This window comes from Apodemus sylvaticus, chromosome 5 (genome assembly GCF_947179515.1).
Source record: "Apodemus sylvaticus chromosome 5, mApoSyl1.1, whole genome shotgun sequence".
NCBI lineage: Eukaryota > Metazoa > Chordata > Mammalia > Rodentia > Muridae > Apodemus > Apodemus sylvaticus.
In genome coordinates, this window is record NC_067476.1 from 29,388,404 (window position 1) to 29,405,956 (window position 17,553).

The 17,553-nt window shown below is 37.5% G+C and overlaps 1 protein-coding gene across 2 annotated transcripts in view; it reads left to right on the top strand.

Annotated features, from left to right (window-relative positions):
- Positions 1-15,819, top strand: part of Epc2 (enhancer of polycomb homolog 2) — a 95,160-nt gene extending 79,341 nt beyond the window's left edge. For both annotated transcript variants that reach the window (XM_052182456.1, XM_052182457.1), the window contains 7 exons: positions 271-360; positions 1,545-1,693; positions 1,794-2,137; positions 11,259-11,395; positions 12,611-12,770; positions 13,504-13,837; positions 14,554-15,819. In XM_052182456.1, coding sequence (XP_052038416.1) covers positions 271-360; positions 1,545-1,693; positions 1,794-2,137; positions 11,259-11,395; positions 12,611-12,770; positions 13,504-13,837; positions 14,554-14,626 — 1,287 coding nt within the window. In that variant the 3' untranslated portion in view covers positions 14,627-15,819. The remainder of the gene's footprint in view (positions 1-270; positions 361-1,544; positions 1,694-1,793; positions 2,138-11,258; positions 11,396-12,610; positions 12,771-13,503; positions 13,838-14,553) is intronic.
- Positions 15,820-17,553: the final 1,734 nt, after the last annotated feature.

The following is a 17,553-nucleotide window of genomic DNA, read 5'->3' on the forward strand; positions in this document are numbered from 1 at the left end:
ATATAAAAGCTATACTGATATGTCTAGCCTTTGTTCATAAAACAGTACCAAGTGTACTTAGATGCAAGAGTGAATCTTAAAAAGGACTTTTAGCTATAGAAAATGTTTAGAAATTTATAGAAAATATTTACCAGTCATTTAATGTTTCAGGCAAATTAGCTACCTGCTGGATGTAGGCAGGTTTGTTTGTGATCTGACTTTATTTTCACTCATTATATACATTGATATGTTAACTTGGTAACTGCTAAATAGAGCACCTGTTTTATCCAGGTACCATCTCCAGCATCAGAACCTGAAGAAGAAAATGATCCTGATGGTCCCTGTGCTTTCAGAAGGCGGGCTGGATGCCAGTATTACGCTGTAAGAACTTTGTTTTTTGTGATATTTTTGTGAGCTGGCATTAACAGATCTTTCATGCCCAGGTAACGTAGGCTGAGTCTAAAAGTGGGGAGTGCATCAATATTCCTTATTTAATGCCTCCTGGGCATGCAAATATCAGCAAAAGAAGATGAAAGATGCCAAATTCTTTCACAGAATATTAGAATTCTTTACTTAGACAACTCCTATTTTCAAAATTACTTCATTTGGAGCTTTAATTACAGCTTTAGCAGTTGTGAAAATTAATTGCACATGTCTGAGTTGGCTGTAGAACTTTTGGTGGTTTCTGGGTAGTGTATGTGTGTGTGTGTGTGTGTGTGTGTGTGTGTGTGTTATACCCAAAAGTATAATTTTTAATGGCAAAGTTGTCTGATAATTGTATCCATAAATTTCAGACACATTAAGAAACTCTTTGTTATTAATGTCCCATTTTGGGTGCAGTGTTTAGAGAATGGCCTTGGCATCTCATTGTTCAAGTTTTCTATCAGGTTTATAACTATAGAGTAGAAAAGGTAGTTTTACCTTGTTAGCATGGTTTATACAGACCATTTGATAGCAGTATATAATGCACAGATAGATAGCTTTTTTGAGGGCAGACTTAATGTAGGAAGGATAGGTATTTGTTTTCAAGTTATGCTGATAGAGGATGGAAAACTCCTATACAAGGGAACAAAGTGCAGAGACAGAAAAACAGGGTGATGCATGTAGTAAAAAGGCCAAAACCAGGCTCTACATTCCTTAAAGCAAAGAGGATGCCTGAGCGTGGCCTCTGCATGCATTCCGTTAAGTTTTCAGTTGCCTCTTGAACCCCCTAAAAAATTCATTCTAGTTTATCATGTAGAGAAACTATAAATTAATAATTTTGGCCCTCTCTATATCAAGAAACCTAAAACATATTCCTTATAGGTATTTTTAAAAAACATACTAAGTGTTTGTAGTTTAGTGTAATTTGGATAAGGAAACTTTTTATCTAATTTGATTAGCTTTTGATTTTAATTTTATAAATTTTAACTGGATTAATATATTTTAACCTTAATTTTACAGCCTTTCATCTAAATTTTAATTGTTCTTCTAATACGATTTGCAGTCAATTTTATTTTTATCATGATTTAACTTTTCTTCATTTCAGAATTAAACTGAATTATCTTTTTTCTCTTTCTTTGCAGCCGCGTTTGGACCAAGCTAATAACCATACGTGTGAAAATTCAGAGTTGGCAGACTTGGATAAGTTGAGGTATAAGCATTGTCTCACGACACTTACAGTTCCAAGAAGATGTATAGGATTTGCTCGGAGGCGAATTGGCAGAGGCGGAAGGTAAGCTGCTTTGACCTTGGTATCATTTTTTAGCTGAAGGGAATCTATAGAGAAACCATTATGTATGATATATGCATGTTTGTCTTATATTGCTTTACAGGGTCATAATGGACAGAATATCTACAGACCATGACCCCGTCCTGAAACAGATAGACCCTGAGATGCTGAATGGGTTTTCAAGCTCTTCCCAAACTATAGACTTTTCTTCTAATTTCTCTCGGACCAATGCTTCCAGTAAACCTTGTGAAAATAGACTGTCTCTTTCTGAAATATTAAGCAATATCAGATCATGTCGACTACAGTGTTTCCAGCCAAGGCTACTAAATGTACAGGACATTGATAGTGAAGAATGTACCTCAAGAAAACCAGGGCAGACTGTGAGCAGTAAAAGAGTTTCTGCAGCATCTGTAGCTTTATTGAACACCAGCAAGAACGGCATATCAGGTAAGCATTAAAAGGTCCGTCACGAATCTCTGCTGCTGCTCTTTTCTCCTTTGTGTCATTACATAATAAATGAACTCATAATACATTTTGGAGACTTATTTTCCTACTCCTTTTTGGAAAATAAATTTTAGTTTAGTTTAGTTCTCAGCCTAAGAGACAGCATCCTACTCCATGACTTGAATTTTACATGTGAGTGGTGTGGCCAGTGTGGGGACTGAGCCCGGTGTTCCCTGTGAGTTACTGCTCACTGGCTGCTCCCGGTCATTGCTCTATAACGCCATCCACCTCTTATGTTAAAAAATGTCCCCTGACTTGGACAGAATGTGAGCATTGCTCCTTGAGAGTTCTCTTGAAAGCCCCTCTAGAAAGTGATTTTTTTCTTTTAAAGGGTGCATTAATCACTTTGAATAGTGATTCGTCAGCATGCTTACCTTCTAGTTGAGATCAGAAATATCTTTCATTTTAAGAGATACTATGCTAGATATATTAACATGTGTTTATAATCTCAACATTTGGAAGGTAGAGGCAGGTAAATCAGGAGTTCAGGGTCATCCTTGACTACTAGCTACTTTTGAGACCATGCCTCCCTATGTATGTATGTATGTATGTATGTATGTATGTATGTAATGAGTTTGTGCTTGAATAATTTAACATTTTTATGGTATATACATTAAGAATAATTTGAATATCTAGGCATTGCAAAATATAATTTGTCTATGGATAATCTTATTACATGTTTATAAGTATATATAATATATAAATATGTTTGTAATATATACACTGCAATTATGCATGGTAGCCAGTGGAAATGTATTAAATAAAACCTGTAATTTTATTTTTAAAATAATTTATTCAACAGTTCCATGAGCATAAATGGTATATTCTGATGACATATGTTCCTCTCCTCTTTCTTAATTTCCTCCCTGCCCTTTCAAAGCCCCTTTTCCACCCATCAAGTCCCTATTCCATTTTCTTAGCTTTTTGTTTTGTTGTGCTTTTGTTTAGTCATGGCCCTTACTGTGGATGTGGGAGTGAATCTATTCACTGGAGTGTGAATGAATGGAGTAGCTGCATGACTGAAGAAGATAGCTGACTCCTCTTCACAGCAGCCCTAGATTGTCAGTAGCTCCCCATGATGGTCCGGGGATCCCTGAGATCCTCCCCTGTCTGTGAATGTTATTTACTGGTTTGGTCCGGTATATGCCCTGTGCTGTCAGCAACAGCTCTTGTGGATTCCTGAGTATAGTGGCCAGGTCATCAGCATAAGACACTATTTCACAGCCTTCTCCCCTCTTGTTGGTGGTCAGTGTTGGCTGGATCTTGGATGGGATGGAAGGTTTGGGAGCTCGCTTTAAAGCCGAGCACTCGGCAGTCAGTTGTTGTTCACCTCTTTGCCAGCTGTGAGTCTGCGAGACCTGCTACTGACCTCAAGAAAGCATGAGCATATCGAAGTTACTTCCTGGATGGTGCCTTAGTCAGGTGCTGCAGTTATAGCAAATTTCTTTTAAATTATTTTAAATTCCTTCAATTTGGAATTTTGTGTCAGTGGTACTCACAGTCTTGTGTGTGAGCTGTTTTTCAGTTTGGTGTGCACATTCATCCATTTAAAGGTTGCAGTAGAAAACTTAAAAGAGTTGTTTGAATGAGTGGAAGTTGGCCTACATTTCTCTAAATATGTTGGTTCTTTTTCTCCAAGCTGAACTTTAAGAAAATGATATCCCTTTCTATATACTTTGTGAGTTGGTGAAGCTTAATGAACCTTCTAATCTGAAATGGATAAAAAAATATCTCGTATAATTTGAGATCTTTGAGTTTTTAGCAATCTGTTATTTCAGGAAGTTAAACAGTACTGAGTCTTTTTCCAGCCAATTCTCAAGATTATTCAAAATTATATGAATAAAAATTTCTGTACCAAACTCTGCTCAAAATGGGAATTCGAAACATATCCTATATAGGTGTTGATAATTGTGTAAAAAGTCAACTATATGTTGACTTTTTAACTCTACCAATATATAGCATGTTTAAAATGACTTGAATGGATTCTCAATTTGAGTATTTACAGATTTCTACTGTATGTCCCAAATGAACTCTGGATTTGACATAAATGTTTTCTAGATAATATATGTTTTCTGTTGCTGTATCAATTCTGAATATATACTGATCCAAAATTATAACTTAATATAACTGAAACTGTTTTCTAATAATCAGCTATCATAATGAGGTGCATTATCCATGTATCATCATGAAAAAAGCATTTAAATTTCCATAGGTATATATGCCATCTGTCATTTTTCCTCTATTTTTTAATATATAACACCATACCTTTCAACCTCAGTTTGAGCTCCAGAATGCCCACACACACTCACAAAGCCAAGCATGGTAGTATATTCATGTAATAGGATAGAGACTGGCACATCTCTGTGATGGCCAATTGAACCTCCTTGCTAAGTTCCAAGCAAGGTCTTTTTTTTTTTTTTTTTTTTTTTTTTTTTTTTTAAGGGGTGAACAGCATCTGAAGGATTACACCTAAGGTTATTCTCTGGTCTGCACAGATGCCCATGAACTTGCGCGAGTGTATCACACACATACACACAAAATAACTGTTTGTATTTAAGTAATAATGAAGGTACATTAGAGATCATTCTGTGTATGTTTATATGTGGTATGTGTGTGATAGTATGTGTGCCCATATGGTTATGTGTGTATGCATGTATGGAGGCCAGAGAGAGTGCCAGTTATCTGATGCTCTGCAGAAACAGGAGCTTTTATTGAGCCTAAGTTACTAATTACCTGAGCTGATCAGTCAGTGAGTTCCCGAAATGTGCCTCCCTCTGTCTTTGTGGTATTGGCATTACATGTGCTTTCTGCTTCACCCTGCTTTTAACATGAGTACCTAAGGTTGCTGCAGTTATACACAAGCACTTTACCAACTCTACCATCTCCCCAGCCCTAGAATTCAATCTTTTTAAATCAGCTTTTCTTATTTATTTGCTAGTAAAGCAAAGAGTTTATTTATTTCTAGACTGCCTGAGGTCTTCTTGTCCTTGAGATCATGAGAATTTTTGTTTTTAATATGTTTTTAAAATGGTGGCTTGTTGGTTGGAGAAGTGCGCATTCATTCAGTGGTGGAGCTTGCCTAGGCTGGCCAGGTCCTAGGCTTGGGTCTGCACCACTTTGGGAGTGAGAGTGTCGGACAAGGGGACGTGGTTATCTAGTAAGCTGTTGTATACAACAGCTAGGTAACTGAAAGGGACTCCCAAGACAGTTCAGGAAATACCCATATGCGTTCCCTTCTGGGCCTAAGAATTTTGTCATTTACTCATTTGGGGGAACTTTGGTCTTCAAAGCTGTGTATTTTTTTAAAACTAATAGGAGAGGCATATAATTTTACCTTTTGAATTTTCTTTCCCTGCTGGGAAATCCCAGTAAATGAAGAGTTTAAGCAGAAGTGAAACCCTGTGTCCTTAGCAGTAGTTCTTGTTCCTATGGCGTGTCCTATGGCGTGTCCTATGGCATGTCCTATGGTGTGTCCTTAGTTCTTAAGGAAAGCAGGTAAGGAGGATGGCTGTACCATGCGCACACTCAGACTCTTTTTATATTCATGTTGTTAGTAAACATGGCTATCTTTTTAAAGCCAAAATTTCTGTGTTAAAAATACATTATTTAATGTATTGATTACTTTGAGCTAGGATCTCCATGTAGCCCAGTCTGCCCTCAGACTTGGTCTTCCTATATCAGCCTCTCTGGTGCTGGGATCACAAACGTATCCCATCATACCCAACTTATAGTTATCATCTTTGATATGCTTGAAAGAAAATTTAAATGTGTGCCCTAAATATTAGAAAGACTAAAACAGAAAACGTATTTTAAATGAAATGAGAAACATTGCCCATTACTACATAAAGGTATTCTTAATTTAAAAACTTAACCGAACTGAGAAAGGAAAGAGGCTGTATTGAGCATAACAAGTGAATAAACAGAAAAATTATTTCATATAAAGTTATTTACACTGTTTTATATACAAAGCACTATGGTTAATGACTGAAAGGTTGAGGAAGAAAAACGGTTTCTTCAAGAAGCTGACAGCACGTGGCAACATTCCATTCTTTATAGAAGCAGAGGGTACTAGAGTCAGTCATCTTTGAAACTGATACTATCAATTTTTAAAAATGTTTTTATTATAAAATGCAAGAAAAAATGTTTCATATGTAAAACAGCTTTATTAATTCAAACTTAAAGGGCCAGATTTTTGATCAACATGGTTTTTTTACTGATACACAGTTCAGATTAACATGATACAGTTTTCTTTTTTTTTTATGCATGCTTTAATAGATACCAATAGCCTTTTTAAGCATCTCCAGATATCTTACAATCATTAATAGTTTATATAGTGTTCCAGGAGGAATTCCTGAGTTTTCATTTATTTAGTTTATTTTCCCATTCTTAAATTGCCATGAAATGTTTGCAAGGATAAAAAGTGTTAGGAAGTGAAATTGCTTTAACAACTAATGTAAATACTTATAAGGTTGTATTTATTTGGGGAGATTATGGCTGCCTCTAAAGGTAAGAAAAACATTCAGACCTAAGCTAAGATATTAAAATACTGTAGAATGACCATTAAAGGAGCTAACAATCCTTTACTATTGACTGCTGTGCTTGGACACTGGAAATGTTGTCATTGTCCCATTTGTACTCATTTGTTCCTCATTTTTCCACCTTCCAACTCCGGCAGTTATTACCTGTATCCACAGCTTACGTTTACAGAACATTTGTAGGCTTGCTGAGTAATTCCAACTCCCCTAGCTTTTCCCTGGAAACCTCCAGTGTTTTATGAGAACCACTGCATACTCTGCACTGTGACATGTAAGATATAAGACAGAACCTCCCCATCTGCCTGCCCCCAGTTCAGACTCAGATCTGTCCCTTACAGTGATTCTGGTGTGGTCAGCATTGCTTTAAACCATTTGCTATAATTCACAACAAAGACTCACCAGGTAGAGAATGCAAGATAACATAATCTTCACCAGCACATTAGTTCTCCATTAAACTGTGAAAATTTGGTCTAGGCCAGTATTTGAAAAATCATGCTTTCTCAAGAATAAATCTTAGCCAAGTTTAAGAAATTCTGTTAAAAATTAAAAAGCAGAGGTGGTACAAGTGAAAAAGGTCCATATTCCATTATTGGATTATCATTCCAGAGTAACTAGAACACAGTCTGTTTTTCTCTTTAGTTTACCAGTGGACAGCAATACAGAATCAAGAAATACTTGATATATTTCATGTAACCACAAGAATGCCTCAGTAGATCCAATCTTAGCACTTTGTAGTTATGTCACTGTATAAAGTCTGTGAAGTATCCAATTTTTTTTCTTGGATCATTAACCAGAGACCCAGAGAGAACGGTGCAGAGAGCTTACTTAGCCCAAGCAGAGCACCATATAGGAGTGCACAGTAGGAAAGTAATGGCCATTAGTGTCTGCAGAGGCTATATGGAGTCGTCTGAAGAATAAAAGCCAACTAGGGCAAGAGGGGTAGCAAATCCAGTGTATAGAAGGGAGCCAGAAAGGACACTGTTGGAAAATACTGGCAGAGATGTACAAGCAGTAAGAAATACAAGGTTCTACTGTGTGTGGTGTTGGATATTTAAGGAAGAAATTCTTTAGTGGATATAGCAGTCTGTCAGAAGATATTAGCCAGGAAAATTTGTAAAGCTGTTTACTTAAGGAAAAGAATGCTTCCCATATACCTAAAGCAGTTAAGTATTGTCACCTTTCAGGACAGACAGGTTTGTGGTAATTGTGACCTGATAGAATTTTGGGGAGTGAACTAAGTTTGCTCTTAAGCTGCCAACTTGTACAGTAAAGTACTGGGAAAAGTTCATCTGACGGCAAGCCGGAAGAGAGCTTGTTTGATCCATCACCACTTCTGCCCCGTGCTGCTGCCACCCTGACCAGTGAGGAGTTCCTTTCCTGCATTCCATCCCAAATGGATGTGTTCACTGTAACTGTGACCTTTCTGATGCATTTCGATGTATGCCACTGGATGACTCAGTGTAAAAAGAAAATAGATCTCATGGAAATATTCCAGTAACTTAGGAAAAATAATCCACCGAGAAAGTGTTTTTAATCTAAGTTTCCCTCTTTCCCACAAATTCATCAACCCTGAGAATCAGCTCACTGCTGTGTCTTACCACCTGTTCTTTAACTATTCCCACTAACAAAGGAGTTAAGGTGTTTGGTGCTGGATGTGGGCACACATCTATAATTGTGGCATGCAAGAGGTAAAAGCAGGTGATCATGGGTTCAAGATCATCCTCCACTGCATAGTGAGTTTTGGGCCAGCCTGGGCTATGTGAAACGTTGTCCTAAAGGGAGGTGAGTAGTTGCTCCAGTGTTGTATCTTAGAATTGAATAAATGAATAAACAAACAGTACTCTAGAAAATTCTAGATAAAGAACGGTTTGAAACATGAAACACCCTAATGGCATTCTGTTTCTGAGTGTCAGGAATAGAAATAGCAAACTTAGCTTGAGTAAAAGTTATCTGTAAAATACCCTGAAAAGATAAGCTTGAGTAAAAGCTTATCTGTATTGTAGACTTAGGTTTTGTTTGATTTAAGGTTTTGGCTATGGTTTTGTTAGTTGTTGTTTTTTCAGTGATTCGTCAGGAATGAGAGGTTTAGTACCCACTTTAAATATATACACAAATTACTACTTACTCACTGAAGTATGCAGAACACTTAGTGGGCAGTATTTTGTTAGCTGTACACTAACTCAAGAGGAATTAGTCCCTATGGAGCCTCAGCCAAACTTTCTGCCTTAGCAGGCTCATAGCCAGGTACCACCACACTCAATACCAAAAATAATTTATTTAATTAAAATGACACTTTATTTTGTTTACTAATTTAGATAACAGTTAATTGTTCCTTATTTGACATATTTAAGAATGTTTTAGAATATTTGTGTGAACGTTAGTGGCTAAATAACCCTTATCAGAATATTTGAAATCTAAATGCTCAGATTAAAAACTCTTTGAATGTATAAACTCTTTGAATACAATGAAAAGGTTCTGGATGGGTTTATCAGAGTTAGTGTTTTATTCTAAATTACTACCATCTTACCAACTGCCTCACAAGGCTTTGGAAAGAGAAAGAAAGTCTTGTTGACATTTCTGTTTTGAAAGGGCACTAAAAGTGTGATGTCTTACTATTTATCCATAAGTTAATAAGCATGAGTCTCACTTTTCCACAACAAAAAGCTCAGATCTAGTCAGGGAGCACTGGTTCATTAGACTGAGCTAGCTTTGGCTTCTCTACCTTTTCCTTTCCAAATGGCTCAGCATAGAAGACATAGAAGACTTGCTAAATTATTTAGATATATGGTTTTTCTTCCTGCCTTCATATCTAATAAGCTATTTTTTCATCTCTTTCCCCAAGGTTTTCAGAAAGCTGGAAATTCATGAATACTTCATATTTTCATTTGATTTTGAAGATTGTAACTTTAGACTTAATTATTTTATATAAAAATAGAACACTTGCAGTGAATTTAACATGTACAAAGAAAGACTTGATTTTATTGGTAATTCAGTAAAATAACTATTGTGTACTTCAAAAATACAGGTAAAGATTCTAAAGTGAGCAGTATAATAAATATGCCAGTTAGAAATAAAATATTTATTTCCCCTCATAATTCAATAGAAATTGTGATGCTATATCATATAAGAGAGAGGAAAGTATATCTAAAGCTTTGTCCATCTTGCTAAACACAGCTTAGCTATTTATCTATATTATTGTCAAATTACTATCAAAATATTCTTGTTTGATAATCTTACTGAACACAGACTTTGGGGGAGTAAGGTACCTCAGTTGTAGATCATATTGATTAGATCGCTCAGCACATGTTGACTGACATTACTTTGTTTCTTCCGAGATGTATTGTGGGACTTTATATTAATAACCCTTTTTCTAATTCATTTTTCCTTATAATCACCAAGATTCCTAGGGTACATTCTGCATGGGAGTAGACAGTAAATTATTACTGATTGAGTGAAATAGAGATCTCTCTCCCCTTTTTTAATAAGTAGAATTAGGCTGGAGATGTAGCTCTGTGGTGGGATTGACTTAGCTGAAGATGTGGGCCCCGTAGCACTGCAAAGAGAAAAGAAAGAAGAGTGAGAATTACTTTTAAGAGTCTGTGTATTTTGGTGTTGTTGGACACTTATATTCTAAATGAGTGCTAATTTCTATGAAAATACCTTGTGTTCACTAAATTGCCTCATCAGCAACACACTTAAATATGAGTTCATGAAATTTCATTTGCATTTCTTTGAGGAAAATGTACTTATTGTAACTCTTTTGAACTGATCCTTCTCTCAGCTTAAGAAAACAGGGATCTTGCTTTTACTTAAAATCCATAATTTCGTATATTCTTCAGAGCATTGTTGGTTGCATCTGAAGGTCCACTGTAACTCTAGCTTTCTGAAAATGTCTCCTTCCCATCACTTCCTTTATAGAATTTATTTCAGACATTGACTGCACTGGCTCACACTTATGGCTGCTGAATGTGATTGTTTTCTACTCCAATTTAGAATTTAGAAAGGAAAATATTTTCACTTAAGTGTCATAAAAATTGGCAGAAGTCATTTGTCTCTCATTAAGACTGTAATTTGGTTATTATTTATGTTTACAGTAGTAAGTGCATATATTTTTTATTATTATTATCACTACTATTATTCCATGGGCATCCTAATATGGAGAGCTAAGAGACTCAAGGCTTGGCTCAGTGAGTAAAGAAAGACACTTGCCACCGAGCCTGCAGACCTGACCTCCATCCTCGGACTTTGTGCATGCATTGTGATACGCATATCCACATGCTAAAGACACAAATGTTAAAAACCCTCAAAAATCCAAAGACAGATCTCAGTTCCATCGTGTTCTATAGTTTAGAACTGCACGGGAACAAAGGAAGCTATGGGTGTGAGTGTGCAGCACTGGGTCTGCCACTGGGGTTCTTTCTCCTTGGCGGGTGTACATGGTGGCTTGTGTTGGCCTTTCTTCCTCACAGGTTGTGTTGTATTCTGCTCATGTCATTAAAAGTGCTCTAACCCTCTTCCATCTTTCTCAGTGACAGGGGGAATCACAGAGGAGCAGTTTCAGACACACCAACAGCAGCTAGTTCAGATGCAGAGGCAGCAACTCGCGCAGCTTCATCAGAAACAGCAATCCCAGCATTCCTCACAGCAGACACATCCAAAAGCACAGGTGACCTCTCACTCTTTTCTCTCAAGTTCCTATAGGTGACTTAGTACCTCTGTTCTTGAGTTTGAGAATTAACCCAGATTTTCTTTTATTAAGTCACCTGTTTCTGAATGGCTAGTTTCTAGACTAGTCTCTGGTTATTTGAGAGCCAAATATGGTAGTTTTGGTTTAGGAAAGAATTAACTAGTTTCTAGAAGGATTGTTGAGAGTTTATAAAATAATTAACTATTTTTTAAAACGCCCTCATTTTTTTCAAGAATATGGCTTTTCTAACCTTTTCATCAAGTTTATACTTAAGTTCTGTCAGTATAGCTTATGGGGAGAAGGAATTGTATTAAGTTGTGTGGTAAATGTAAGCTTCACAGGCCTCCTTGCATATGTGAATCACATGTCCCTGAAGGGAAAATGTAATGCCACATGCCACCAGAAGTTCCTAGACACCCATAAATACAGACACGAGTGATGCGAGTGAAAATACCGTAGAAGACTGCAGGAACCAACCCAGCAAAAAGCAAACCTTGATATGAGCCTTGGGAGACTCCTTGTGGGCCATGGCTTCTAGAACTGTGCAATAACACAGTATGTTGCTTTAGGCCACTGAAAGCTAAGCAAAAGTAAAAGGACATAGTCTCAAAGTTGAATTGGCAAAATGAACTTCATTCACACTTAAAGTCTGAAGTTTTGTTGTCCATAATTTTAAAGAGCCCAAATCTCAGTAATAAATGAGAGTAACTCCATTTGGTCACACTCAGAGTTCTCAGACCAGGATCTACCAAGAGTGCTTTAGCTCATTCCCAAGAGTCTGTCCTTTTACATTAAAGTCATGAGTTGACAACATGGAAATCTTAATGATCCTGGTTGCTATCCACATCCCTGTGACAGTCCTGGTAGATCTGGGCTTGGCTGATAGCCTGTGGCTGTCTGTGTTAGCAGCAGCCAGTTCTACACAGAAGCATGAAAGAGTGGCCACTCTACTTGGTCTGGTTTGATTTTTGGGAGTCTCTTCAGATAACTAACCTGAAGTGTTTGCAGCCTGAAGTGTTTTGCACACACACACACATACACACACACACACACATACACACACACACACACACACACACACACACACACATATGCTTTTATCCCCCCCACCCCCACACATGCAGAAAAAAGAGAGCGATTAGAGAGATAATAGACAATGTGGAAAACTGAACTGTGTTGCTATCCGTTTTACAGGGCTCAAGCACCTCTGACTGTATGTCTAAAACACTTGACTCAGCCAGCGCCCACTTTGCTGCATCTGCAGTGGTCAGTGCTCCTGTTCCAAGTCGCAGTGAGGGACCTAAGGAACAGAACCCAGGCCACAACAGTATGAATGGTGTCGTCCAGCCTTCAGGTACAACTGGGGTTTCTGTAGTACTTACTAACTTGAAATTGCCACTCAAGCTGGGTTTGATTTTGTCATAGACACGGGGAAACATATACAGTCCTGTTCAGAATGCCTTGGGGTGATAGGAATGAATAGCTGAGTGTTTTCTAGATTTCTTACGGTACCTTCCATATACCTCTCTCCATCCATTCTGATTCCATTCATGGACTATAGTTGCCTCACATGTTAAGGAAATCCATTGAGTTCATTGTTAGTCACCCCCATTGGATCATGTATAAATCATTTATAAAGTGAAATACAAAACAACACGGTCTGTTAAAACGTCTGAAGTGAGGCTGCTTTCCCGCATGCACATGCAGAGGGACACTTCCTCCACCTCCCCAGCCCCCACCCTTGACACACTGCGACTGAAGCCCGCTCACTGCTTACTGCCTGAGCCTCAGGATCACTTGTTTTTTACCCCCTTTCTGCAGTCTGCCCTTGCTGACTCTTGGATGCCTATAAATCCTTAGAGAAATCCAGCTATCATTTCATCTGTCCTATTGTATTTATCTCCAGAGTTGACACATACAAAGGCAGCAAAATGCTTTGGAAACCTCCTTATATGACTGTAATATAGAAAGTTAATTTTGTATTTACTTAATTAGAATATGAGTACATTTATTTTTATTACTGAATTCCTGATTTTTTAAGCATTTTTTCCATTGCACTAATTGAATGATTTCTCCCTCTTTTTCAGGACCCTCTAAAACATTATATTCCACCAATATGGCTTTATCATCCAGCCCAGGGATTTCAGCTGTACAGCTTGTTAGGACAGTTGGCCACACTACTACAAACCACTTGATCCCAGCGTTGTGCACAAGCAGTCCTCAGACACTTCCCATGAACAATTCCTGCCTGACCAATGCAGTGCACCTCAATAACGTCAGTGTTGTTTCTCCTGTCAATGTGCATATCAATACACGGACTTCTGCACCGTCGCCAACAGCCTTAAAACTTGCCACAGTTGCTGCCAGTATGGACAGAGTGCCAAAGGTTACTCCCAGCAGTGCCATCAGCAGCATAGCCAGGTGTGTGCGCGTGTGTGTACGGGGGACCATTCTTGAACTGTGCTCTAGCTCTCCCGAATCAAGAGAAGGGCCTTTTTTGCTTTGTACTGCTCAAGTATATCTTTTGACAGACTTGATTTTTCAAAAGCTCGAGGACTTGCTTACTACAAAGCCATTATCTGGATGCTGGAAATCAGACATGGGTCCTCTGCAAGAGCAACAGTACTGAGCCATCTCTCCAGCCGCCATCTGTCTCATTTTTATAAATTGACAGCTCTTATCAGAGCTTAGGTTGAAATCAAACTGTTATTCTTAGCTTAATGTTTTTAAAAATAATTTTTATTTTTATTGTATGTATATATGTGTGTGTATAAATTTGATGAATTTTCAAGTTTCGCGGGACAAGTTTTTATGTTCATTTCAATAGTACTAATGCAAGGAGAACAGTAAATCAGAAGAAAGTTGATGTGCATGGGTTAACAAGTTGATGATCTTAAGCCTATAAAAAGAAACTTGGATTAATTGTGTTATATATTCCCTAATCTATCATTAGTATTAGAAATTAGTGGAATTTCTGAACTGAAGAAAAACTCTTCTTTCCTGCCTGGAAATGATAAAAATGGAGGGTTTTCTGGAATTATGTTTAGTTCTAGTTACTTAAAAATGTGAGTTATACATACATAGACAGCATATTCTCAAGAGTGCTAATGCTTATTCTCCTCTCTGCCTTCTTATAGAGAGAACCATGAACCAGAAAGACTGGGTTTAAATGGAATAGCAGAGACAACAGTAGCTATGGAAGTGACATAACGCAAGGCATGTGGCTTTGCCCGTGTGGATGGTTGCTGCCATTCCTATTCCAGCGGAATACAAAAGGCGACAGACACTCTGTGGATCACAGAGCAGAACAATGGACCTAAATGGAGTACAGTATCCCGGATGTTAAGTCGATATATGATGTATATTTTGTAAAATTGGGAAAATCACTACCTTGTAAAATAGTTTATTTGTATCATCAATATTATTTCTGTTACTTGAATAGTAGATATTCATCATCATGCTTTTGCACTTGAATTTGCAACTGAATGGATTTTAAAAATAATTCTTTAATGGGATCATGAGCATGAAATGGGATCCTGCATCACTTGTTTTAACTATTTATTTTGCCATGTTTACATTTTGTATCTTGTAAAAAAAAAAATAAATCCAACTTTGTGTCTAAAAAGTTAAAGATTCATAGCTAGGAAATGAAATTCTTGTAATTTTTTTCTAAAGGAACTGTAAAGTTTTCACTTGGTTCATTTTGTTTCACAATTTGACTAGATGGACTTTTTGGTAAATACTTTAGTGGCATTTCACTGTCAAATATGACTTCAAGGCAAAATAGTATTTTCTATTACTGTGCAGGGGAAAGGGATGGATCGATACATGCAAATTTAATGTAGTAACTCACTTTTCCATATATTTTGAATGTATATTTCTATTTATAATACCAGTTTATAAAAAATAATTACACAGAAAAAGTGGACTAGGAAATTATGCATCTAGCACATTTAAACTGTGCAGATATGAAAATTTTTCATGGATTACATTTTATCTGAAGACTGCATATTTTAACTGGCTTTAAAACTGTAACACACCACATAAAAGATATTTACCAGGTATGTATTGCATCATATCATTGCAATAATTATTGGAAGTCTATATATCGAGCCATCCCAGGTTTTGGGAGGGGGGAGGGTTGTGGCAAGATTGTCTTTTCAATTTTGGAGAGTTTTCCTGTGGCTACAAGGCAAGTAACGGGTTGGAAAACGTCTGACTGTAAGTGTTGGACACCTTCATAGTGTAGTGTTTTAGTGACTTTTTTATACGGTTCTTGTACATTAGATACGTGTAGTGGTGTTTCCGAATGTTTGTTTATGCACTAGTTCAGACAACTTTCCCTGTTACTTGTTCTTGATAAGTGAAAACTGCAGGGAAATAAAAAATACATATCAAACACGGCCATGCTGCATATGTGTTTATTTCCCCATGTGCACACAGCGCAAGTGAGGACAGGAGAGCCAGGCCAGCGCGTGCAGCACTAGTCCCAGGCTGCAGGCGGGGAGAGAAGGTCGAAGGCTCGTCTCTGGGCTCCATTGGGTTTCAGATAATCCAATATAAACTACCTTTGCTATGAAAGTTCTTAAAATATTTTACAGAATGTAAGTAATTTGCAGTATAGCAGTCATTGAAATCTCATAAATGAGCCTCATTTTATAAATAAATAGAGTATAGTGTAGAATTATATTGCGAGGGGGTTTTGGAAGTCCTGGGAAATGTAAATATTTTTAATGAATACGATTAAAACCATTTCAAACTAAACATAATTTTATACCTTTTTTATATCTGCAGTCCTGAAAGTTGTAAACTTATTGTCACTTAAATTAATGGGCCAGGATTTCTGCTGAGAGTGGTTTTTATTCAGATCCTAAATGTAAAGCAATTTATGATCAGAACCACAGCGGAAAATAAATTTAATTACTTTGTCAGTTGTGACCTGATAGGATCCATGCTCATTTTTGCCATACTACCTCTGGGGTTCACTGCTGATGATATAAAGGAAATAATTTGATTGATATGTATATGACTGTTCATTCTGCTTACAGTTGGATGTATCTTGCTATTAAGAATTTGAAACAGCTCAGTGCTAATTTCAGAGAAAGCTTCTCCCCTCCCCCCATTTTGCTGAAGTAAAGCATGAAGTTAATTTGCCTTATGTGATATATGTATGTATGTGTGTGTGTCTGTGTGTCTGTGTGCGTATGTGTATTGTGTTATAATTAAGTGAAATGGGAACTATGTATTTGTACAGTTTCTGGAAGTCCAGAACTTAGAAAAGACTGATTGATGGCCGGCAGGTATGTTCCTTTTGAAGTAAAATAGACTATTTCAGCCTGCCTGCCTTCGCGGGCTGCGCCTGCTTCAGTTACCCGTGCACACAGTTCCAGCACTTCTCCAGGGCTGAAAGGAAGAGGCGTTGTTATAGTAAAGGGTGGCTTGGGTGGCTGCTCTCTGTGCTGCCAGTTCTGCTGTGTCTTGGAACTTTTCAGAACACTGGGCAAATGCATTCCTTTGGAGGGAATAGGTATAGGAAGAGAGGTTTTGCTTGTATGTGCGCATTTGTTTAAATTACAAAATGACTTGTGTGCTGGGTCATCCTTTCATTGGTATAGGCAAAATATCAGACACACTGCACTTTTCTGCCTTACTGGAATACTCCCTTTCTCAGTAAGTCAAAAGTCAGTATTACCACACAGCTCTAAATATATTGGAAGACACAGTGTGTGTTTCTTTTGCAAAAGACCAAGAAAAAAATGAAAATATTTGCAGTGTATATTTTTTAAATGTATACATATAGCATTGTAGCTCTTTTAAAAACAGTGCAGTGTTTGCAACTGTTTTTAGTATTTTATTGTTAATGTGACTCGGGCTGGAAGGCGTTGGGCATAGTAAAGGCCAGCATTTTAGAAACTTCGACCTGGTATGTTGAGCTGACTTTGAGTGTTTTATTGTCCCCTAACCCCTTTGGCAAACAGTTTTAGGAAGTACTCTTTCATTTTACAGGTCAGAAAAGGGTCAGAGCAAGCTGAGTTCCTGAGCCAGGGTGTTAAACCTAGGCAGTCTCTGTACTTCTGAGCACCGTCTCCCATGTAGTGTGAAGGTCTCTCTGGAGCTGCCTTGCCTGAACTGCCCTG